The sequence below is a fragment of the Diplotaxodon limnothrissa genome, linkage group LG3 (assembly GCF_057381915.1).
Source record: "Diplotaxodon limnothrissa isolate DT_005_m linkage group LG3, D_limnothrissa_male_GT1.1, whole genome shotgun sequence".
Taxonomy (NCBI): Eukaryota; Metazoa; Chordata; class Actinopteri; order Cichliformes; family Cichlidae; genus Diplotaxodon; species Diplotaxodon limnothrissa.
Genome location: NC_140598.1, coordinates 537,181 through 562,925, shown reverse-complemented (window position 1 = coordinate 562,925; position 25,745 = coordinate 537,181). Strand labels below are relative to the sequence as shown.

Genomic DNA, 25,745 nt, shown 5'->3' with positions numbered 1-25,745 from the left:
ACAACAAATGCCTGCAGAGCCTGTTACAAGTATTTTCTAACAGTGTGCATTGAATTGGACAAACAAACAAAACTAAAGTCAATGAAGAATTAAACTCACAAAATTATTTAAGTACACTTTGCTGTGCTCATTATCAGCTCTGCATTTAAGTAAATTGACTTGGTGTGATGATTTATCACACAGTGACCCTTTATGCAGTACCTCTGTTCATCCTCTGCCTGAAAACACATTTAGGGCAGGTGTCAAGTCTTTAAGTTCAAATAATGATCATTTGGGACTCTGCCGGGTTCAACATAGCCAATGGCTAGTAACAAAGTTTATCTGGAAGTTGACTGCGTGTGAGTGTGCGAATTACTTATTTGTTTCTGAAAATTCTGCATAATAAACACTTAAATCTTGTTTTTTCTCAATTTTTTTAATGTCACGTATTTGTCTATACAACTTCTTGGTCTTCATTGCCATCTGCTGGATAGTTTGTACAACTACAACTAGTGATGATGACAGTAATAAGCAAGAAGCACTCAGGGAGCCCAAACTTAAGCCAAGGCAGCTCACTCCCTGGGCAACATTTACTTTTAAGGGGATAGCGTTGTATTTTGTGTATGTCCATTTCGTTGTCTTTCTTCTTTTTACACATACTTTAAAATTTAAAGTATGTGTAAAAATAACAGATTTTGGGGTCAACTTGAAAGAAAGACTGATGTGAAATGTAAAAGTGAGGTCAGAGGTCAAGTGTGAAATATTTAGAGACTTTATATAATCATTCCCAATATTTGCTATTTGTTATCAGTACAAACAACGGCAGTAAGAAACATAGTTTAAATAGCATTATTATCACTATGACCTTCAGATCAATCTACTGACATGTTGACCTCCTGAATTTTGAGCGTCACATACTTTCCTGTCTGTCTTTTCTCTAAAAAAGCAGCTTCATCTTCTTCCTGAGCTTTTCTTCTGCAGCAACATAGAGGAATGGGTTGATGCAGCTGTGCAGCAGAGCCAGGCAGTGGGTTGCAACCAAGGCTGTGTTTAACGACCTCCTCGTATCACAGTCATGCTGTACCAAATCAGCCCTCAGCAGTATGTCTATCACCATGGTTATCTGGTATGGTGTCCAGTGGAGCAGAAACGCAACCACGATGGTTACGATCACCCGCATGGCTCGGTGCTTCTGGAAACCGTGAGTGAGCAGCAGCCGTGAAACAGTGATACTGTAGCAGGAGATCATGACAATCGCAGGGACCAAAAAGCCAAAAACACGAATGAACCCCTGAATCGCGAGCCTCCATGCGGTAGAGATGTCAAAGCGAATGGAAAGAGTAGGCAGAGCAAGGGCACAACCGAGAACCCACACCACTGTGCAGAGGATCCTGCTGCACATCTTTTGGTGACTCTTGAGTGTCTCCCTGGCGCGCACAATCACAAGGTAACGATCAATGCTAATGCAGGTGAGGAAGATGATGCTGGTGTAGAAGTTCGCATCCATGACGATGTGGAGGAGTTGGCAAAGGAAGTCTCCTAAGAGCCATCCTCGAGTTAGTGCTGCAACACAGAACTGAAGCGTTAAAGCCAGCAGTCCATCTGCTATGGTCAGTTGGAACAGGTACACATCTGATGGAGCCAAAATTTCTTGGCTGGTTCTGATCACCCATCCTACCAGCAGGTTTCCGAATATGGCCAATACAGAGATGACTGTGAAGATGACGCACAGGATCACAACTGCTGTAGGTTCCAAAGGTTCATATCCACATACTAAGGTATCTGGATCTGGAGAGAATGATTCTCTGGATTTGTTGTAATCATAGGAATAATTGTTCCAAAAGAAATCATCTTCAAAGACATAGACAAATGACATGGCTGTGGACAGAAAACAATGATATTTTAACCATAGCAATAAAAGCAACGGTTTAGCCAAAAGTAAATATACAAAAAACAAAAATCAAACAAACAGGAAGTGTATGCACAAAAATAAAGGGATGACAACACCAACTTCGGATCTTATCCTGAAAATGATCAAGACTTGACTTGACAGGCACAAGACATCGCAGCTCCTTTTTCATTTTGATGTTTTCATTTGCTTTGAAGTTTCTGATAGATGCTGATCAAACAATTTTAGGACCATGAACAGCACACACTGTTTTCAATGTGATCGCATGAGCTGTGCTCTAACACCCGTTTTACTGGTGAACCTACACAAATTCAGCTGCATGAGCTTTGACAATACGTGAGACATAGATTGAGCAGTTTAGTACATCTGGCCCCAAGTCTAATTGTTTGTCTAACCCTCAAAAAGACACAAAACCAAGATGCTGATTTTGATGGACCCCAAATTCTAACACACATCAACACTATCATGGCTTAGGTGGGCATTTGGTGATGCCAGGAGGAGTAAAAAGAAGACAGGTGACAAGGCCCTGCTTACCTACTCACCTGTGTGCAGCAGACTATCAAAAATCCAAAAAGGACACAAGAAAAACAGCAAAGAGAACAAAAGCACAATAAACCCTGATTTCTCTGTGACGTCCCTTTTTGTATTATACCAAGTAGAATTCGTGCAGATAGCAACAGCTTTGCAAACACATTTCCTGTTTCTGCCATATGTGTGAATCAGGTAAGACTGAGGAACCAAACGGCGAAACTAAGTTACAAAAATATTGCTAAGTTACAACATACAAAATCTAAACTGTGAGGAACTCCAAACCAAACTAACTGGGAGGACACACAGCTGGAGAGAGAGATCATAACAACATCTTTGTCACAAATTTGTGGGGTTAAAGTGGATGAAGGTCATAGTAGACTACAGGAGGTCCAGTAGGATCTGACTTGATTCGTATTGCTGCTAACCCCACTCACTCGGGTTCATACTGCTGCCATCTAGGAAATGGTAAAGTATTTCTTTTATTTATGACATTTATTTATTATGTTTCTATAAGTAAATCAACATGAGGCCATTGCTCACACGACATAAACCCTGCATGTGAACAAATTCATAATATGACTGAGCAAAGGCGTGCTGTCCACACATCACACTGTGGATGAGGCTTTATTTATGGTGTGAACACCACACCCTAGCAATGTATGTGCTGCAGAAAAAGTCACAAAGGTGTGAACTGCAATTGTGAGAAGTCCCGTTTATTTACAAGTGAATGTTACACCTCAAAGAGACACCAGAGGCAAAACACATATGAGATATAAACTCAGTGCAAAGTACATCAGAATTATTTGTATTGAAATAAGATTTAAATGATTAAATAAGAATAATCCTTATATTTTTACCCAATCTATCTATCAAAAAAGATTTGTTAACTACATCTTTTGCCAACATCACCTGAAACAACAAAGAGAAATGAGCCACATGACAGATCAGCATGGCACGTGTGAGTCTGTCTACAGAGACGAGATCTTGTGAGCTGTCTTTGCATTCAGACTTCACATGTTGTCCAGTTTCAGTTAGGGAGACTGAAAACCATTTTTTGAGGATAAATCATCATGGAAGAAGATATCATTCGGAGTTCTGTACTATATCCTCAGAGAAAGAGAAAGAAAGAAACAGAAAAGGTTGTTTGCAGCAGCAAAAACTTGGACAATCTGGATAGTGAGTTTCCTCGAGCTGTACAGGTTCGCTGTTTTTATATTCCAGTTTACCATATTTCTTCACCTGACTGCTGAGTGGTCAGTTGCTTAACCTGCAGTGGTTCAGGCACAGTTGATCGTCTGCAACACTAGATAATGAGTGAAATTTTCTGAAGTTGGTTAATAGTTAGGGGAACATTATTAGAAAGTATGTGATATGTATGCAAAATTTCCATACTCCCACAATAAATGTCACACGAGCTTCACCTCTGTGTGCAATTTAGTACAGCAGCAGAAAAAAGTGTGTGAAAATTTTAATTGGTCATAAAATTGGATCTGACCTTGATCTGTGACAATTATGAACCAAATTGACATCCTTATCCAAATAACACATAAAATAATGAAGATATTTTTGCCACTTTATTTGGCACATCATTAGATGCTCCCAGTCTGGTAAAAAAAAAAAATGAACAAACAAAAATAAAAACCCACCAAAAGACTGATGTCTAAACAAAGGCTAAACAAATAAAATGATATCAAACACTGAATCAAAAAGAACTTTTTATTCATCTCCATTGTTGTCTGTGAAGGTTCTCAGTCATCCAGGTCATCGTAGTCAAAGGAGCTTGCAAAGAAAAGCGTCTGGACTTCTTTAAGTTACTTGAAGATGTTTCACTTCTCATCCGAGAAGCTTCTTCAGTTCTAAGGTCAAATGGTGGGGAGTCCCAGATATAAACCTAGTGGGAGTGACCCCCCACAGAGGGACAAAAGGACCCCCTGATGATCCTCTAATCGCCTGAGACAAGGTGTGAAACTGGGTGTGGGTCCCAATCAGCCAGAGTTTCGGGTGAGTTCATTGTGAAACCTGGCCCCACCTTATCATGCGAATTCCTGAGGTCAGATGGCCCAGGATGTGAGTGGGCGTTATCTCCATCTCCATTGTTGGATGATTTCAGTGGATCTCAAAATCGAATGATCACATCAATACAGGTGTGAATTAGAGACTTGCACTATCCAGTTATGGTAGCTAAAACCATAATTGGATAACTCAAAGACTCGACTCACTGTCCACCTTAGAGGATCAATGGTTAGAGACAGCTGACACATACAGGTGATGAAGCCTCTGGCTGAATGGGATGAATACCTCACTACTTGCCTCTAAACACCAGATTTACCTTTTTGCCTTCTGTTGAACATTAGTATCTAGAGGAGGAGAGATGAAGGAAAGGAGCTTTGCTCTGCCAGCGGGTCAGAGGGACCTACTTAAGTTCCATTACAATCAAGCAAAAGCAAAGTGGTAAATGCAGCTGAGGATCAACCAAAACGCGAACGACAAAAAGAGCCACAACAACAAAAGGATAAATGAATAAATTTCTATGTCGGCCCTATTATACCACACTCCTTACAGTACTGCCTTATCATCAGTGACATCAGTACAAATACAGCAACAGCGTAGCAGCCACACTTCCTGTTCACTTCACAACTCTAATTTGAGCACAGATATGACATATACACAAAAACCACAAAAGCACTGCTACAGAGATGTGACTGTCAACAAAGAAAATATGTTGGCTTCCTAGAACAACTTTCTTTGCTCACACAAAAACATTTTCTATGTCTGTGTATAGTTTTATCATGCTTAGTTTAACACTTAATCACAACGTTGTAGCTAAGAGACAGCTCTTCACTGAGACATTAATATATCTAAGACAGTCGTGCATTTTAATTTCGAGCTGAAGATTTTTGTGTTTCTTTTTACTTGATCTCACTCTCCAGTCATCTAACTCCCTGCCATCCTAGTTACTGACATTGTCAGGACTATTTCTCCACATGATTTGAGTGACTGTCTCAGTCAGAGCTTCATCATCCCTCAGCCTATAATGTTGTAGGCTAAACAAGAGGCACATAAAATGCATTGAATTTTAGATAATGATAAGTTTCCTTTTAGGAAGAAGAAGGTTATATCATTAATAAGACGAACACGGGCCACATAAAGTTTTAGTCTGACCTCTCCACATAGACAAAAACATTTGTATGATTTTCTTTGCCTTTTAAGTCTGTTTCATGCAGCTGTGTTATAGTTATGTTTATCATTTATTTCATTCAGCTGAATTTTGTTGAACTCAACCCAGTTTTTGCCCTTTTAATTTCATATGTAGTACAAGCCCTTGTTACAAACACAATATCTTTAAATAACTGCTTCAAACAGCATCTCAGGTTTGCACAGTTTAGGGGTCACACATATGGAAACTGACTGCTTCCATCCTGCCTGTCTGTGAGAAGAGTTCCAGCTTCCATCTTCTAGGGTTTAGTTTTCAGCATCTCACCTGCTCCTCATCCCACGGCAATCAGCAGGAGGCTTTTTAAACCAGCACCGCATGCCAGTGTTCGCCAGCTTGTCCTGCTACCATCACTGGTAACTTGGCCTCCTCGTGTTCAGCTTCATGCTCGTCAGTTCTGTGTCTAATGTTGCCTCTCCGTCTGCAGCTCCATTAGATTCTCCTCCTGCCGTGCTTTCTCTCCAGCACTGGTTCTGGTCACTTCCAACACTACAGTCAGTGCACAAACCAAAGGTTCCATACTCACGCTGCTCACCTGCCTGCCCTCCTGCCCATCGTGACTCTCCTGGATTCCTCCTCTTGACTCCCAGGAACTTAACCCTGTCCTGTCACTGTGCTTGCCCCACAGCACACCCTCACGGCCCATTCCATGTCAATCCATGCTCACCTCTGGCCACTCTCTCGCTGTCCTGCTCAGTAACCTCTCTCTCCTGTTCTCATTGCTCTCAACGTGTTCATTCTCTGGCTACAGCCTTCTTCCGCTCTAGGTTCCCCATTAACATTTTAAGTCATATTCTAGTTTTTGAGTTCACATTTTGTAAATAAATCTTGTAAATAGTTCAACATGTATTGAGTGTACTTTTGGGTCCAAATCTCACACATACCACTGGTTCTTGATAGATATAACCCATAGGGCTGCTCAATTAATCGAATTTTAATCACGATTACGATCTGGGCTTTCAACGATCATTAAAAATGACTGAGCCGATTATTAGCCCCTCCCTTGTTTATCCGCGACACCTTAAAGGCCGGTCCGTGTAAATATTGTCGGGCATAAACCGTCCGTGGCGCAAAAAAGGTTGGAGAGCGCTGATTAAGAGGACCCGAGGGAAGCTCGGAAAGCTAAGCAGAAGTTATTTGGAGAGGAGAGTGACTGCTGTTGGTTGAAAAGAGAGGTTAAAAAAAAACAACTTCAGTGGTGTTGCACACTATTTTATATTATTTTTTAAAGTCATTGTTAACCCTTTAAAGCCGGTCAGAGCAGCACGCTCCGTTTGGTGTAACTATTTTTAAATCCCTGTAGAATCTGGACCGTGTAAGCTAGCGCAATAATTTGTTTTGCATATGAAACCGGATGTAAGCCCCACTTACATCTTATGCCATCAGCTTGTCCTCGGTCACGGTTTCCTTCCACATAAAGCTTTGCAAAAATTGCATAAAAAGCGCTTGCAGGAACAAAAACATAATATTCCAGAAACACGCTTCGCCGATCCGATCAGCTGTTCGTAACACTTCCCACAGTGAAACAGACGTCAGCGCGAACTATCACATGTCCGCCATTTCCTGGCCGAAACCGGAAGTGACATCATTTTCGCGGAAATGTAGTTTTTTACTTGTAGGCCTTAAAAGCCTATACTGGTCATGTTTGACTTTTCTGAATAGTTTCTGGGATGCTTAGAACTCGAATTGCACTGCTGGAAATAGTTTATTTTGATGCACCTGCTGTTTTCTTTGCAAATTTGCATCATAGGATTGTTTTTTCGTTTTTCCTGCAGTATATAAAAATTGATGTATCTCCAAAATAAAACTATGAACACACTCAAAATAAATTTCCTGTTGTTGTAAACTATTTTTTGCAACTTTTTTGTATTTAAAGTTTTGAGGCATAAACCTCTTAAATTTCTCCAAGTAATATATGTAAAAAAAAACAAACAAAAACGATTTAAAATTTTTTTTTGTAGTTTATTGCACTTTTTTGCAATTAATGTAGTTACTATGGACTTAATGCATACATATTATTAAAATATGGGCTATAACAGTTGTATAGCAACTTGAAATGCTCCCATAAATGGCACTACAACATGTAAAAAAATAATATAAGCTCTGGCGGACTTGGTTCTATAGTAGGTCTTAAAGGGTTAAATAAATATCGTCAAATAATCGAGATCTCAATTTCAGTGAAAATAATCGTGATTATCATTTTTGCCATAATCGAGCAGCCCTAATAACCCATATGGAAAAGATATCTATAAATCTGATAAAGTTTGCGTCTGTCTTGTGTGAAACTTGTTTGAAAAGCATACAAGAGTGAAAACAGATATAAGATCCTTTGAAAAATTATATAATGAAACTTGTATGTTTTGGATACTTACTAAAACAATATATGAAAGTAATGAGAAAGTGGCCACTTTCATGAGTAAATCATATAAGCCTGATATGATTCACTATATGAAGTAGGCCGCATCTTATGCAAGTCTTTATATGTATTTTCTATTTCTTTTCCATATGGGAATCCACAAACTTTTAGATTTGCAAGCAGTCAAAGAGAGACATGGAGGAAAGAAATCAGAACGTCAAAGTAAATGAATGCACCTGAATGAGGGAGTGGCCTTGGAGCTAGTGTAGATGACTGAGAGGAGCAGAGCAAGCAGATATATTGTTGTACAGAGCTGAACTTGGAGGAAGATCGAGGGCAGCAAAATTGGAACAAAGAATGTAGAAAGAGTATATTGCCTGACTTCCAGTATGAACTATTATGAAGTAATGTATTATTTTGCATTAATAATAAAGTAGTACTTGTATTAGAGACCATACCAAGTGCTGTAAGCTTTTTCACTTGTATCTACAAACTGCAGAGGGCACAACTGCTCATTGAGGAGTTACAGATAAGGCCACGGAAAATCACCGCTTTATCAGTGACAGCACTGTGATGGCGGACCAATTGCAGGCTGATGGGTGGCCATAAAGATATCTCCTGCCTGTGATGTGAATGATGGAACCATGAGTTGTAACGCCCCTTAGTGGTAGTAATGTGGTAATGCCTGGTGTATCCACCAGAGTGTGCAGTGATGCACTTGATGTACTCTAGGCCATCAGCCTAGGTCCCAAGGCTATCAGGAGGATGACAGAAATTTTTACTGTCTGAAAGGGTTTAAGAGAGAAAGGCCCCAGGCTGAGTATCACACCTGGATAGGAATGCTGGATGGATCAGTCAAAGGATCTTTTTAATATTAATTACAATGTATGCTCATAATAGAGTTGATACACTCCTCAGTTGAAGGATACAAGCACTGATCCCATGGTGTGTAGGGTTAACTGAGAAGGAAAAGATACGAGTGTTTCAGATAGTGTTAAGCGGCTGTGTGTTGAGGTATAAGATGGTGTTCCTGTACTGCTGATAGTGTAACAGAACATATAAACTTTGAGGTATCAGTTAGAGCTGAGAGTTTTCTCACACAGAACAGAAGACCCCTGATTAGAGGACAGAAACCATTGCCATGTGGAAGGCTCACAAGGAGAATAAATCAGAAACCACAAGCTCTCCCCGTCGATAACCAATCACAAATATTCGCTATTTTCATGTGCCTCATTTATACTTTGAATTATGAGTTGTGCCTCACTTCTCTGTGTGCAGACTGCCCCACATAGAGAGATCCATAGCTGTGCATTCCTGAGTTTAATTAAAAAGACCTTTAAAAAATGGCTTTCCTTTCATATGACTTCATATGAGTGTGTGCCTTTTATTGCCTATATTGCTAAAATCTTAATCATTAATGCTGCCATAGCTGCAGGTGTAGGTGTGTGGCAGGAGTAGTTATGGAGTTGTGGTTAAATAATTAATGGCTAAAAGATCATGATTCTCTGTACAGAAAGTTCTTGTGTGAATTTTAATAAATGCACAATAGAAAAATAAATGTTTTTAGACCAATGAATAGGCATTGTCACTGGTAATCAGCCTGAGAGATATGGTGAGAAGGAGCATACTCTAGATCCAGTCCAAAACTGGTTTTAGATCAGGCAGTGTTGTAGCAGGTTTGTGTTGTTTGTGGCTTGGCTCCAGAAGGGGGAATGGGATAATGGGCGTAGGGGGCAGTGCCAGGGGGATGGTCGAGAGTCGGCAGCTAGTAACCACTATTTAATCATGCCTCCCCTATTTAAGCATATATACATATATATACACTAGGGGTGCAACGATATTCGTATCGATATTGAACCGTTCGATACAGTGCTTTCGGTTCGGTACGCATATGTATCGAACAATACAACATTTGTAATTTATTTGATCAATTTTCCTTCTGACGATGCTGTCTGTGTTGAGCGCTCAGTGAATCTGTGTTCGACTACTCCGCCTAGGCTGCACTGTCCAGCGCAGATCCACTGAGCATTCAACACAGACAGCATAGTCAGAAGGAAGAGCGCAGAGCAAGCTAGCGAGACAGAAGTTAAGCTCTCCTTGCAACAGGCAAATTGAACCTCCCCCACCCTCATTCAGATCTGGCGTTTGGAATTATTTTGGTTTTCATGTGACGTATGACCCTGAAGGTAAGCGAGTCATGGACTAAAGTAAAACAGTATGTTGGATGTGCCATGCAATGCTCAATTACATTGGTGTGAACTAGTGTGTTAGCCGTCTAGCCCCATGCACGGAGCGATCGGCGGTAGCTCGTTAACGGAGATTTGCCGTGTTGTGGCGTTAAGGTCATTTCAACGAGATTAACCTGAAAGCACTAGTGGGAACACAACGAATATGACTGCACATTTACGCCGACATCATCCTAGTACAAAGACCAAAACAACAAGCATGCTACTAACTTTAGCCGAGTCATTTAGACAGCTGTTAGCACATGATTCTCCTTATGCTGCTGAGAATATAGCCCAGAAGAAGCGGATAGTATAGCTTTTATTTTGGAAAGAGCCATTTCTCTGTAATAAACTCTCTTTTCCAAAGATGAGTGATTCCTCAATCAGATACAGGGCTCGCAATATCGCTAGCCCGACGTCCCGGGGCTAGAGATTTTTTCAGTCGGGCTACCAAAATCTATCTCTTCCCTGCCCGTCGGGCTATTGTAGGAAAAATATATGTCAATGCTTTTGCATTCTTTCAAGGCAAGGCAAGGCAAGGCAAGGCAAGTTTATTTGTATAGCACAATTCAACAACAAGGTGATTCAAAGTGCTTTACAGAGACATTAGAAACAAGAACAAATAAAAAGCATGATTTAAAATTGAATAAAACAAGCAAATAAACTAACTAACTAGTTAACAAACAAACAAACAAACAAACAACAGTATATAAAATCAAAACAGATAAAATCAGAACAGTAGATAAAATCAGTAGTTAAATGTAAGTTTTGAAATTTAAGCTTAAAGTGTGGATTTGGTGCTTTATTCAAATGCAGCTGAGAACAGGTGAGTCTTCAACCTGGATTTAAATAAACTGAGTGTTTCAGCTGATCTGAGGCTTTCTGGGAGTTTGTTCCAGATATAAGGAGCATAAAAGCTGAATGCAGCTTCTCCGTGTCTGGTTCTGACTCTGGGAACTGATAAAAGACCGGATCCAGATGACCTGAGGGATCTGGATGGTTCATACTGGGTCAGGAGGTCATTGATGTATTTTGGTCCTAAACCATTCAGAGCTTTATAGGCCAGCATCAGAACTTTAAAGTCTATCCTCTGACGGACAGGCAGCCAGTGTAAGGACCTCAGAGCTGGACTGATGTGGTCCACTTTTTTGGTCTTAGTGAGGACTCGAGCAGCAGAGTTCTGAATGAGCTGTAGTTGTCTGACTGATTTTTTAGGTAGACCTGTAAAGATGCTGTTACAGTAATCAAGCCTACTAAAGATGAATGCATGGACTAGTTTTTCCAGGTCCTGTTGAGACATCAGATCTTTTATCCTTGATATATTCTTGAGGTGATAGTAAGCTGACTTTGTTATTGTCTTAATGTGTTTTTCTAAGTTTAGGTCTGCATCCATCACTACACCCAAATTTCTCGCCTGGTTTGTGGTTTTTAGATGTATAGATTGAAGTTCTCTGGTGACCTGTAATCGTTTTTCTTTGGCGCCAAAGACTATTACCTCAGTTTTGTTTTTGTTTAGCTGGAGAAAATTGTGGCACAACCAGTCATTGATTTCCTCAATGCATTTACCAAGAGCCTGTACAGGGCCTCGGTCTCCTGGTGACAGAAATGTAGCTGGGTAATTATGTCATTGGCATCGGTGAGCCACTGTCAATATGTGACATATTGAAGTCGCGTTTGAATTTGCGCTTGTTTTTTTGCTTTCACTTTGCAATCGTGCGAACTGTGTATAGAGAGCGACAGCACTGATCTGTGAGTGATGATAATTTGTGCACCAATTCCTCTGACATCGTCTTATTAATCGTTAGCTTACTATGCAAACATGACAAGTGAAATCTCCCGCAGCAAGCTTAAACATGTGAGAGGTTGATCGCGCAGAGAATCGCTGAGCTTATGTGAGTGCGTGTGTAAAAGCATTTCAGTTCTGCTGAGCCAAATAAGACAGGTCAGGGTGAAGAAGTGACAGCCAAAGAAAAGCTTACCACAAAACGGAGAAGTTATGACAAATCAGACTATAAGGCAAAAAGAAAGTGCAGCTTTATGGTTTCATGGACAAAAGAATTTCTGTGGCTGCAATATGATGAGCTAAATAACCAGGGCTGCACATAAGTGGTCCGCAGGTGCGCATTCGCTGTCAAAATAAAAAACACGCACAAGGGTTAGGGTTAAATTTAAAAACTGTACTTTTGAGTTAAAATATATATTTATAATTTTAATAAATGACAAATTAAAAATGCATGAACATTTTTTTGTATCGAAAAAATATCGAACCGTGACACCAAAGTATCGAACCGAACCGAACCGTGAATTTTGTGTATCGTTGCACCCCTAATATACACATAAAAAAAAACCAAAAAAAAAAACCACCCAGCACGCCCCTGTGGGCGGTTTATCCTTCAAGCTCGGGTCCTCTACCAGAGGCCTGGGAGCTTGAGGGTCCTGCGCAGTATCTTAGCTGTTCCCAGGACTGCGCTCTTCTGGACAGAGATCTCCGATGTTATTCCCGGGATCTGCTGGAGCCACTCGCCTAGCTTGGGAGTCACCGCACCTAGTGCTCCGATTACCACGGGGACCACCGTTACCTTCACCCTCCACATCCTCTCGAGCTCTTCTCTGAGCCCTTGGTATTTCTCCAGCTTCTCGTGTTCCTTCTTCGTGATATTGCTGTCATTCGGAACCGCTACATCGATCACTACGGCCGTCTTCTTCTGTTTGTCTACCACCACTATGTCCGGTTGGTTATCCACCACCATTTTGTCCGTCTGTATCTGGAATTCCCACAGGATCTTAGCTCGGTCATTCTCCACCACCCTTGGGGGCGTCTCCCATTTTGACCTCGGGACTTCCAGGTTATACTCGGCACAGATGTTCCTGTACACTATGCCGGCCACTTGGTTATGGCGTTCCATGTATGCCTTGCCTGCTAGCATCTTGCACCCTGCTGTTATGTGCTGGATTGTCTCTGGGGCATCTTTACACAGCCTGCACCTGGGGTCTTGCCTGGTGTGATAGACCCCAGCCTCTATGGATCTTGTGCTCAGAGCTTGTTCTTGTGCTGCCATGATTAGTGCCTCTGTGCTGTCTTTCAGTCCAGCTTTGTCCAGCCACTGGTAGGATTTCTGGATATCAGCCACCTCCTCTATCTGCCGGTGGTACATACCGTGCAGGGGCCTGTCCTTCCATGATGGTTCCTCATCTCCCTCCTCTTTCTTGGGTCTTTCTTGATCCTATTTTTCAGGTCAGTTCCTCTCGCACTCCACGATCCTTCTCCTATCGCACTTGGGGCTATGTACCCAATCTCGGGTGGGGGTGATGATATCTCCCCCCTGACCTGGCGTCCTGACTCCTCCTTGCCGTAGCATTTGTGTTGTACCTCATAAATCTCTAGCTGTGAGAGCAGTCCCTTCTTTCGAATGTTGGAACACTGAGCTACTAGTTGTTTCGCCGTCATTGTGGATGTTGGGTATCGAAGAATCCATAGGCACCAGACATATGCACGAGCAGTAGCAGAAGAGAGAGGGGAGCCGCCTGAGCAAGAGTTGCGCTGCCTGGAAGAACAGGTAATGGCCTTTTTCAATAGTAAAGGCATTGAAATGGATAGTAAGGACATTGAGGGGTGCCATACTCTTCCAAGGAAAAACAAGAATCAAAAACCTGCCATTATTATAAGATTTGTTAATAGGAAGCAGAAAAAGGAGCTACTGAAGCAAGGAAGGAAGTTGAAAGGAACGAATGTGTATGTTAATGAACACCTAATCAAGAAAAACACAGATATTGCAAGACAAGCAAGATTATTAAGGAAACAGAAGAAAATACAGTCAAGCTGGACAACAGATTGTAAGGTGTTCATTAAGTTAAACGGAATACCGGAGCAGGCAAAGTTCTTAGTCATTAAAGAGCTGACAGAATTAGAAAAATACGGCTAAAATGTAAGGAAAAGCATTGGGATGGTCGATGGTACTTTCAATGAATTGTCAAATTGGTGGTTCTTGACTAAGACAAAGTACTGGCTAATGGCTGCTTGGTGGGGCCTGCCCCCCTGGCTCTGTCAGGCCCCTGCTTGGGGGTGAGGAGGTCTTTGGGTCTTGGATCTCTGGGCCTGTGGCGCGCTTGGTTTTGTTGTGTGTGTGTGTTTGATTGTTTTTGTTTTGTTTGTTTTTCTTAGGGCAGGTTTGGAGCAGATCCTCAGTGTTTTTCTCTCCCTCTCCTTCTGTAAACTTCCTCACCAATTTCTTTCTTTCTTTTTCTTTTCTGTTTTGATTCTAATATCTCAAAATACAAACTCCTAATAAACTTCTAATAAAATATGACCATTATAGCAAAAGCAGTAATGAAACTTTTTGCCATGGTTGAACTGGTGCACCTCAGTTTTATATGTGCACTTTTTTTTTTAAATTGCTGTCCATACAGTCTTTCCACACACACCACAGTAAATTCAGTGCATCATGTTGTCAGCTTTACTGTGTCTTAACCAGGGAAACTGGTCAAACCACTCTCTTCCAAATGTAAACACTTTCCCCCCATTTACTCTCAGTGGGCTCTGAGTTTATTGTATGTGGCTCATTATCTGATGCCGTTTGATCCCCTATTCAATTTGATTCAATTTTTCCTCAGACAGTCATAAATATTATAATTCTGATCATTTATCTGTACTGACACTTGTGAGACTTCATCAGAGGTGTGAACATCACAGCAGATGCCTTTGTGTCAAAGTAACTGAGGATAAAACACAGAAAAACATGAAGGAGATTTTCCTGGCCTGACAACCTTAAAAATATTCTGCAGTAGAACAAAAACTGAAGAAAACCATGAATCAACATATGAACATTACTCTGCTTTTCTTCAGCAGCATCAGGTAAAGAGGTTTTATTAGAGACAGCCAAGTGTTTTGCAGTTTGGCATCATTTTAAAAATTTAAATTTCTCCTGTATTAAACAGCAGAAAAGAGGCTTCCTTGTCGGAGGTCATTTAAAAAAAGACCAACAGCGGTCGACAGAGCTGTAAGCAACGGTAGACTGGTGCGTAAAAATCTAATAAATAATGCAGAAAGAATTTTGGCTTCTGAGAGTTGCAGCTGTGTATGATGTGATCATCAGGCACAAACTAAGATATACAAACAAAATCATTTGTGCCTCAATCCAGACACAAATAAAAAATAACATGAAGTATTTTACAAATGTTTGAATCCAAACTTGATTAAAGATCATTTAAAGACACATTTTTGCCTCCACAAATTTTCCTGTGTCTGAAAATATTTGTTAGTTTCAGTCCCTGACAGAAAATTAAATATACCTGACACACACCTATTTACATGTAGTTTTACTTCCAGTGAGTCACATTTAGTGTGAGCAGCCAAACATGATGGCAGACTGCCACAGATCACTTCTGAGGAGGCGTTCAGCTTCCTCATAGTTTCACACCTGCATGAAGCAGCCTCACCCTGACAGCTTCAAATCACTGTGTCAGCTGATCACTTCCTGTCCTGTGATTGGCTGAGCTTCAGGCCTTCTCTCAGTAAACTGGAAACAGGGATTGAGACAGTGTGAGGGTTTGTGGAGTGCCACAGTGCTGTAATGAATACTGTAGTGGAAGAAGTTCTTTCACACTCTTCATCCTGGAGCTGCTTTATGTCCATGATCTGCATGGAAACACATCTATGGAGAGGAAATCCAGCTGCTGAGGGTCACATCTGCATCGTTGTAGCTACAGTGGATGTTTCATGGTCAGGACTGGAGGCGGAGCTTTGTGCGTGTCAGGGTGAGGCCGCAGCAGCCGCCTCCAACCGGAGCGCTCGGGCGTGAAACTACGAGGAAAGCCGACGTCCTCCTCTTTCCTCAGAAGTGATCTGTGGCCGGTCGGACTTCATTCCACAGATGTGCTTTAACAAAGTGTGAAGCTGAACTCTGAGCTGTGACAGTGAAGCAGTGTGAGAGTGTCAGTAGATGATCAGCAGAGGAAAGTGAAGCTGCTGTGAGCTGATGTCCTGAAGGGCTTTTAAAGAGTCTCTGAGTTTGACAGGAACATGAAGATGTTTGTGGTGTTTGTGATCCTCCTGCACGGTAAGTACACCTTCCTCTCTCTGCTCTCATCATCAGCTTTTCTTTCATCTCTCTCTCTTTAATGTGTTTCCAGTTTAGGTTTTCTGTTTGGTTTTCCTTTGGTCAGCATTAAACCTGTTTTCAAGTTCACGTTCTTCCTCCGTGAGTTTGGGTCCAATCCCTGCCTGCCACACAGCGCACCATGACAGTTATATGTGTTGCACTAGTTTAAAAGTTTTATGTTATGGATAAATTGATTAAAACAAACAGCAATTGTCACTGAACTGAATTTTATTTACAAGTATTTTTAACATGTAGGAACATAACACTAACTTTTAACAATTTTGAATTGATATGTATTTAACAACAATAAAGTAAATAACAATAACAATAAAACAAGAATACTTATAATACAGCAACAAATATCAGGCCTTGGATCCTCCTGGTTAAACAAACGGTCCAGGACTGGGACACTCAGGTTAATCCTGCAGGGTTTGGTCTGGTTAACTTCTGCTGTTTTTGAGTGTGACCCCGCCCACACCTGCAGTTATACTGTATGATGATATAAGTTTCTACGCACTGAATGTGTTATGTCAGTAGAACAAAAAGAGAATCAATAAAAACACAAAAGCCTCTGAGCTTTGGATCACAAATACACAGCAACAATAATCAGATGTGTCATATTATTGTGAACAAGAGCAGCTTAATCAGAATCAGAATACTTTATTGATCCCTAGGGGAAATTATTTTTGATTACAGTGCTCCAGTATAAACAAACAGTAACAAAGACAGACAAAACACTAAGTAAGAATAGCACAATATATACAGGCATATACAGTGGGGCAAAAAAGTATTTAGTCAGCCGCCGATTGTGCAAGTTCCCCCACTTAAAATGATGACAGAGGTCAGTAATTTGCACCAGAGGTACACTTCAACTGTGAGAGACAGAATGTGGAAAAAAAAATCCATGAATTCACATGGTAGGATTTGTAAAGAATTTATTCGTAAATCAGGGTGGAAAATAAGTATTTGGTCACCTCAAACAAGGAAAATCTCTGGCTCTCACAGACCTGTAACGTCTTCTGTAAGAAGCTTTTCTGTCCCCCACTCGTTACCTGTATGAATGGCACCTGTTTGAACTCATCATCTGTATAAAAGACACCTGTCCACAGCCTCAAACAGTCAGACTCCAAACTCCGCCATGGCCAAGACCAAAGAGCTTTCGAAGGACACCAGGAAAAGTATTGTAGACCTGCACCAGACTGGGAAGAGTGAATCTACAATAGGCAAGCAGCTTGGTGTGAAAAAATCAACTGTGGGAGCAATCATCAGAAAATGGAAGACATACAAGACCACTGATAATCTCCCTCGATCTGGGGCTCCACGCAAGATCTCATCCCGTGGGGTCAAAATGATCATGAGAACGGTGAGCAAAGATCCCAGAACCACACGGGGGGACCTGGTGAATGACCTGCAGAGAGCTGGGACCAAAGTAACAAAGGTCACCATCAGTAACACACTACAACGGCAGGGAATCAAATCCCGCAGTGCCAGACGTGTTCCGCTGCTGAAGCCAGTGCACGTCCAGGCCCGTCTGAAGTTTGCCAGAGAGCACATGGATGATACAGCAGAGGATTGGGAGAATGTCATGTGGTCAGATGAAACCAAAGTAGAACTTTTTGGTATAAACTCAACGCGTCGTGTTTGGAGGAAGAAGAATACTGAGTTGCATCCCAAGAACACCATACCTACTGTGAAGCATGGGGGTGGAAACATCATGCTATGGGGCTGTTTTTCTGCCAAGGGGACAGGACGACTAATCTGTGTTAAGGACAGAATGAATGGGGCCATGTATCGTGAGATTTTGAGCCAAAACCTCCTTCCATCAGTGAGAACTTTGAAGATGAAACGAGGCTGGGTCTTCCAACATGACAATGATCCAAAACACACCGCCCGGGCAACAAAGGAGTGGCTCCGTAAGAAGCATTTGAAAGTCCTGGAGTGGCCTAGCCAGTCTCCAGACCTCAACCCCATAGAAAATCTGTGGCGGGAGTTGAAAGTGCGTGTTGCTCGGCGACAGCCCCAAAACATCACTGCTCTCGAGAAGATCTGCATGGAGGAATGGGCCAAAATACCAGCTACTGTGTGTGCAAACCTGGTAAAGACCTATAGTAAACGTTTGACCTCTGTTATTGCCAACAAAGGTTATGTTACAAAGTATTGAGTTGTATTTTTGTTATTGACCAAATACTTATTTTCCACCCTGATTTACGAATAAATTCTTTACAAATCCTACCATGTGGATTCATGGATTTTTTTTTCACATTCTGTCTCTCACAGTTGAAGTGTACCTCTGGTGCAAATTACTGACCTCTGTCATCATTTTAGGTGGGGGAACTTGCACAATCGGTGGCTGACTAAATACTTTTTTGCCCCAGTGTATATACACAAAATCCACTTATTAATAAATAGCTGAAAAAGGAAGAACATGTGCAAAAAGGGTGTAGCTGTTGCAGTAAACAGTGTGTTAAGTGGATGCGTTGTACAGGGAGCCACAGGCAGGAAAGATTTCCTGTGTCGTTCAGTGGTGCTTTTCGGTAATCTGTCTCTCACTGAACGTGCTCCTGTGACTGACCAGCATGTTATGGAGTGGGTGGGAGGTGTTATCCAACATTGTCTTTATCTTGGACAACATCCGCCTCTCCAACACCACCTTAAGAGACATGTTTTGGCTGTACTGCATGAAAAATGTTGAGTGGTCAGTGGGGGTGGAGTTAGTTTATGGGGCTGCAGAGTGAGTTGTTCAGGAAGACTCTTCCTGAGATTAACCCTCTCAAGGCAGGCGTTGCAGATTTGCAACAGTTAAAAACTAACAACCTGATTACCCCACATACATATTTTATGAGTTTTTTTTACTCAGAAGTACCACTGGAGGACTTGGTTGTGCAATAGCAACTAAAACTTAATTTGAGCCTGAGAGGGTTAACTATAACCTCAATAAACCGTAGGTAGAGCAAAGTGCCTGTTGCTTGAGAGTCTATGCCAGGGGTGGGGCACGTCCACCCCCCCGGATAGGAATACGGCCCATGAGACTATTTCAGTCGGACTGCAAATTTATGTTTATATACGCACTTATAGCATGTAGGGATGTAAGAAAATATCAATACATCGAAATATCGTGATATTTCATGTAATGATACTGAATGGATATTCAAAATCTGTGTTATTGATTTTTTTTTTCATTTGAAAAATTACATGCATTTACTGTGTATTTCTTTTGTATGTTGCAATTCAAACTCTGGCCACTTGTTTGCAGTTTTTACCGCCTTTACGTTGACGGAAAAACAAGGTCTCTCGATAACTGTAGAAGCGTCTAGTTTGCCAAAACCAACGAAGTAAAACAGTGGATGTGTGGCCAGTTGTGCTAGCTAACTGATGACTGAAGAGGAGAGGATACAGCCGGCCCCAACAGCTTTTAAAGCTGATATGTGGACTTATTTTGGATTTAGGACAAAAGAAGGCAGTAAAGACTATGACAAGAGCAACGCACCCATAAAATCTGCACCACCAGAGTCAAATATTCAGGTAATACAACAAATTTACGAACACACGTGTCTAGACACCATAACGACAAAGTTATGGTGTTGAAGAAGTTAACTTTTTGAAACTACCAGCAACTTCAACTCGTACAACAAAAATAATGCAGTCAGTACTTGTTTTTATTTGCAAAGACATGTGCCCTCTGAGTGTTGTGGAGAATAAAAGATTTCGTAATATGATTAAAACGCTGGAGCCCCGTTACACCGTTCCTTCCTGACAACACATCACGGACATCGCTTTGCCAAAGTTGTACCAAGAAGTCAAAGTGACAGTGCTGGACAGCTTGTCGGAGACAGTTGCATTGACATGCGATGCTTAGAGTTCGAGAGCCACTGAATTGTACGTAACTGTTACAGCACGTCACATAACGGACCAATGGAAACTTCAGTCTCATGTATTACAAACATGGGCCATGCATGACAGTAACACAGGTGAAAACATTGCAGCGTTACTAACTGACGCTGTGATTGAATGGGGATTGAACGCAAAGGACCTTGTTGTTGGTACCGATAATGCACCAAACATGGCTGTCGCTGCTAGACTTGCAGGCATGATGCACATACAATGTTTTGCACACAGTCTGAATCTCGCCTCACAGAAAGCACTGAAAATACAATCCATGGTGCGGCTTCTCGGGAGGATCTGACGTGTAACAGCCTTTTTCAGGCGCAGCACCACAGCCAGCAATCAGTTGAAGCAGAAACAGTGCCTCCTTCAGCTACCAGATCACAGATTGATCATGGACATAATTACAAGATTGAACAGCTCCTATGATATGATAGAATGATTTTTAGAACAGCAACCAGCCATCTGTGCTGCTCTGCTTTCTGCAGAAGTCAGGAAGAGTGAAAAAGTAATTTTCACATTAAGTGAGTCTGACATCACATGTGCAGAAGAAGTTGTCAGGGCACTCAAGCCTATGAAGGACGCCACTCTGGTGATGTCAGAGGAGAGCATGCCAACCCTGTCCATCATTGCTCCTCTTCATGCCAAGCTTGTGATGGGTGCACAAGAAAGTGTTGATGATACACCGACAGTAAGGGAAATTAAGACTGCCATAGCAGAAGATCTGTGAAAGAGATATGTAACTGAGAGGGAGACACTATGCATAAGATAAGATAAGATAACCTTAATTAGTCCCACGTGTGGGAAATTTGGGTCTTCAGGTCTTCAGGAGTGGGCCCTTCACTCCAAAAGAGTCTCCACAGCAGGTGCAGTCTGCTCTGCCCTTTCCTGTAGAGGGCGTCTGAGTTATGAGTCCAGTCCAGTTTATTGTTTAGATGAACACCAAGGTACCTGTAGCTGTCCACAGCCTCAATGTCCATACCTTGGATGTTCGGTGGTTGCAGTGGAGGATGTTTGTGCCTGCGGAAGTCTACCACCAGCTCCTTGGATTTACTGGCATTGATCTGGAGGTGGTTCTGCTGGCACCAGTCCACAAAGCGTTGTGTCAGTTCTCTGTACTCCTTGTCATCCCCATCAGTGATGAGGCCGACTATTGCAGAGTCGTCAGAGAACTTCTGCAGGAAGCACCGGGTGGAGTTGTGGGAGAAGTCTGCAGTGTAGATGGTGAAGTGGAACGGTGCCAGAACCGTTCCCTGTGGGGCCCCCATACTGCAGACGACCCTGTCCGACACACAGCCCTGAGTTCTCACATACTGTGGTCGGTCGGTGAGGTAGTCCAAAATCCAGGTAGTGAGGTGATGGTCCACTCCTGAGTTCTCCAGCTTGTCCTTCAGGGCAGTGGGAAGAATGGTGTTGAAGGCACTGGAGAAATCAAAGAACATGATTCTCACAGTGGTGAGCACTGGTACAACACAGGAGGTTTTCCAGAGCTGTGGGACTCTCCCCAGCCTCAGGCTCAGGTTGAAGAGGTGCTCCATCACCCTACACAGTTGGTCTGCGCAGGACCTGACGACCCTTGAGCTGATGCCATCTGGACCTGCAACTTTCCTGGCTTTAATCCTCCTCAGTTCCCTCCTACCCTGGGTGGTTGAGAGAGACAGGCTGGAGCCTTGTGTTGAGTGTGTATTGGATGCTGTTGTTGGGGGTGGGGAGGAGTGAGCAGGGTGAATAGAGGAGGTGTGAAGTGTCTGAGGTGTCAGACCCTACTGTGCAGCAGTAGGGGTGGGTGAGTTTGCAGCTGATGTTGAAGACTGCCTCATGGCTGAATCAAACCTATTAAAGAAATGATTCAGTTCATTTGCCCACCTCACATCCCTCCCAGGCAGAGAGTTCTTTGTGGCCCAAGATGGTTCTAAGGCCTCTCCAGACTTCGCAAACGTTGTTTTGTTGAAGCTGGTTCTCCATCTTTTGCCTGTAGCTATCCTTCCCATTCCTTATCAGTCCCCTCAACTCTCTCTGCACCCTTTTCAGCTCCTTCTTGTCTCTAGATTTGAAGGCCCTCCTCTTCTGCTTGAGGACAGCTTTAATTTCTGGGGTAATCCAAGGTTTGTTGTTGGAGAAACACCACACAGTCCTGGAGGGTGGGGTGTTATCCACACAAAAGTTAATATAGTGCGTATTGCATGTCACCAGGCTGTCGATGTCCTCTCCGTGATCATCACAGATCACCTCCCACACAGTAGACTCAAAACAGTGGCATCAACTGTTGATCCTCGGTTTAAGGACCTGCCCTTCTTGTCTGAAGCAGAGACCAGTGAGGCCTGTTCCAGACTGCTGGAAACTGTGGTGGCTGTGATAAAGAAGAAAAAATGTAAGTAAATAAATGAATGAATGAATTTCATTCCCCTCTGCAGGAGACATAGTAAATGCACAGAGAAGTGTCCTGACTCTGTCAACCAGCTTGTATTCCTACACAAAAATCTGGAAATTGAAAAATAAGCACTGAGAAAACACTATAACATGTAAAATCTCAGATTTGAGGATTATGGCTGACTTTTAAAAGAAGGAGGCGTTGCTGTCTTGCAAGCGATGCATGGCACTACTAAAGGTGAGGATTTGTTGTTGTGGCATTGAACAAGTTTAAACTGCCATTTAAAAACTGGCTGTTTTATTCCCAGCTTCACAGAATGTGCAGTCATTTGAGTTTTTAAGCTTTAATCTCAGCTATTACTTCCATATGGATACATTATTCTTATATGATTTGCTTAGCCTTTGGTGGAGCAGGGAATTGTAAATAATCACATCTTTTTTTTTTTTTTACAATCCTGACAGAAGAATCTTTGAACAGTATAACTTCTCTTTAAGGAGGAAGCAATATTCTTTGGAAATTAAGAATTTATTATTCCACTTGTTATCAGAGATGAGGTAATTATGACTAAAGAGTGGCTATAATCCAGGTATAGCTACTGAATAAAGGGGGCTCCTCCCCCTTTGTGAGTGTGGACGCTTCATCTCTTTGCTCTCTAAATGCTTTGCTTCTTTTATTGATTTTTACCGATTTTTATGCTGATTTTTTCCCTTTTTTCCATATGAGCTTACCTGCGATAGCTTCTGGACACTTATAGATCATTAGGACTAAAGTGTTCTTAACAGAAACAGCAACATTTTTATAGTTACCTTATCCTCAGCGCTCCGTGTGTCTGTGGCCTAGACACAGCTGAAGCCTGATTACAGCGTCTGGGCACCGAGCAGCCTCGATAGCCTAGAAAGGTGCTAACCGCTAGGCTAACTAGCAACAAGATGCCTTCCCTCTCCACAGATGACTACCACAGCCTCCTGCAGAAGATTGCAGCACTGGAGACAAAAATTCATTGCTTAGAAGTAAACGTGGAGGTAAATGGACTGTGTGGAAATGAAACAACCTTGCCTTTGACTCAAAACAATGGCTATGAGCAAGCTAGCACACAGCTAAGGAGCACAGATAACATGACCAAGAAAGTAGACTTTGTGCACTATTATAAATCCTCAAGCGATAATCCCCCCTTGGACTGTCTTGGTCCAAAACCAAGACATAAATCATGTCTCCTGGAAGGGGGAGGACGTACCACAGGCAGGGCACAGCGAGCTGAAATCTCTGAAACCGACTGGCCTTCACTTCCTACGAGACAGAGAAGCTCTTCTACCCCTGTACACGAGAGGAAACAGGACTGGAGAACCGTGAATAGGAAGGTTAACAACAAACCTTCAAAACAACTGAATGTGAAACTGCAGAACAGATTTGCTCCACTATCAAAGGACCCTGGATCTATATCGGACAACCATCCATCTAAAAGTAGCGAAGTAAGGCCTGAAAATCCACGGGGAAAGCTAAAGGCTAGGCCTGAAACGCTGATTGTGGGTGACTCTGCCGTAAAGGATGTACAAAGCATGTGCGGTAAGAACACTAAAGTCCTCTGCTTTCCTAACGATATGGTCAACATCCTGAAGGAGAGAATTCTTCAAATTGCAGATGAATATCCAACTGTGACAAACATTGTCCTGCATACAGGGTCAAACGATGTGTCCAAACAACAATCGGAGGTTCTGAAACGGGACTTTATTGGATTATTAAACACTGTAAACTCTCTGAATGCAGCTGTATTCATCAGTGGGCCTGTACCGCCGGTCAGAGGAGGAGACGAGAGATTCAGCAGGCTGTTTACACTGAATAAATGGCTTATATCAGCATGTGCTGACCACTCAGTGCATTTTATCAACAACTTTAATATTTTTTGGGAACGCAGGCATCTGTTTAAAGCAAATGGATTTAATTTTAACAAGTCAGGGGTGAAACTGTTCACCTCCAACTTGTTTTATTCCATATGTCATCCATCTGTGCTTGGAGCCAAGGCTGAGATAAACAAGGAGTTATCTCATAAAGAGGAACAAACAGTACTCCAAGAACAGACAAAGCCCAGCAGAAACCTTGAGGAGGAGCTCCATCTGCCCCCACCCGGGAAGAGCCTCAGAAAGGAGAGACATCTGAGGCAAGAAGAGGCAAGAAGAGGGGTCCCTATTTGCCTCCAACTCTCTCAACAACACCAACGACCAGGACCAGGATCTTCCCCAGTCCCCCAAACCCCTGACAGGCCATCACCCCCATCACCCTCCTCTCCCTCCCTTTCTCCCGCCTCCCCACACCTGAAATTCATTGAAGAGATGATGGAGCGGGTCAATGCTGGGCTCAGATCTACCCCCCGGCCCAATCCCTCTTTGTCCCCCATAAACCCCCCACCAAAGCAGCCAAAGGTTCGCCACCGAGCCCCACCCTCAACAGAGCAATCGAAGTCACATTGCCCAGCCTCGCCCCCCTTAGTTCCTCCTTACCACCTTCATGCGTTGTCTCCGCAGTCTGATGTGTGATGTGTGGAGGGTCCGGGCTGCGAGGATTATGGCAGTGGTGACTTTTCCCAGGAGAAGCTGGGACCCTGTTTACTATAAGGTTTTAAAATTTCTGTACTTTTAGGTGACAGAAGGAGACATGTGGCCTGGTCAAAACACAGAGAGCTGCACTCTGAAAGATCTTTAAATATAGTAAACATACCTTGTGTGCCACAGACTGCTCCCAAACACGAGGGGACAAGTAATGCCTCTAAAACACTTAAGTTGGCTTTATTAAACGTTAGATCTTTAGCTGGGAAAACATTTTTAATTAATGATTTATTAATCACTGAGCACAGCCTTGATTTTATGTTTTTAACTGAAACTTGGTTGGACCAAAATAACAGTGGAGCTGTTCTCATCGAGACGACCCCTCCTAACTACAGTTTTATCAGTGAGGCCAGGGTGAGCAGGAGAGGAGGAGGGGTTGCTGTCTTATTTAATGAATCATTTCAATGTAAGCAGCTATCTCCTGGAAGTTTTCAGTCTTTTGAATATGTGGCTTTACAGCTGAAGGCCCCATCCAAAGTTGTGTTTCTTAATGTTTACAGGCCTCCCAAATACTGCACAGACTTTTTTAATGACCTCAGTGAACTGCTGTCTGTGATCTGTGTTGATTTCGACTGTGTAA

General features: G+C 42.4%; 2 protein-coding genes across 5 annotated transcripts in view; one reads left to right on the top strand and one right to left on the bottom strand.

Annotated features, from left to right (window-relative positions):
* LOC146634213 (uncharacterized) overlaps window positions 1–25,745 on the top strand; it is a 132,391-nt gene that overhangs the window by 70,814 nt on the left and 35,832 nt on the right. For 3 of the 4 annotated variants that reach the window (XM_085375293.1, XM_085375278.1, XM_085375244.1), the window contains exon 1: window positions 16,144–16,270. The exons of the other annotated variant lie outside the window; for it this stretch is intronic. In XM_085375293.1, the coding sequence (XP_085231419.1) occupies window positions 16,234–16,270 (37 nt within the window). In that variant the 5' untranslated portion in view covers window positions 16,144–16,233. Of the gene's footprint in view, window positions 1–16,143; window positions 16,271–25,745 lie in introns of those variants that run through there. 4 annotated transcript variants of the gene reach the window in all.
* Window positions 917–1,855, bottom strand: LOC146634214 (C-X-C chemokine receptor type 2-like). The gene has a single exon (XM_085375943.1). It carries the CDS (start codon window positions 1,853–1,855, stop codon window positions 917–919), a length of 939 nt encoding a protein of 312 aa, XP_085232069.1.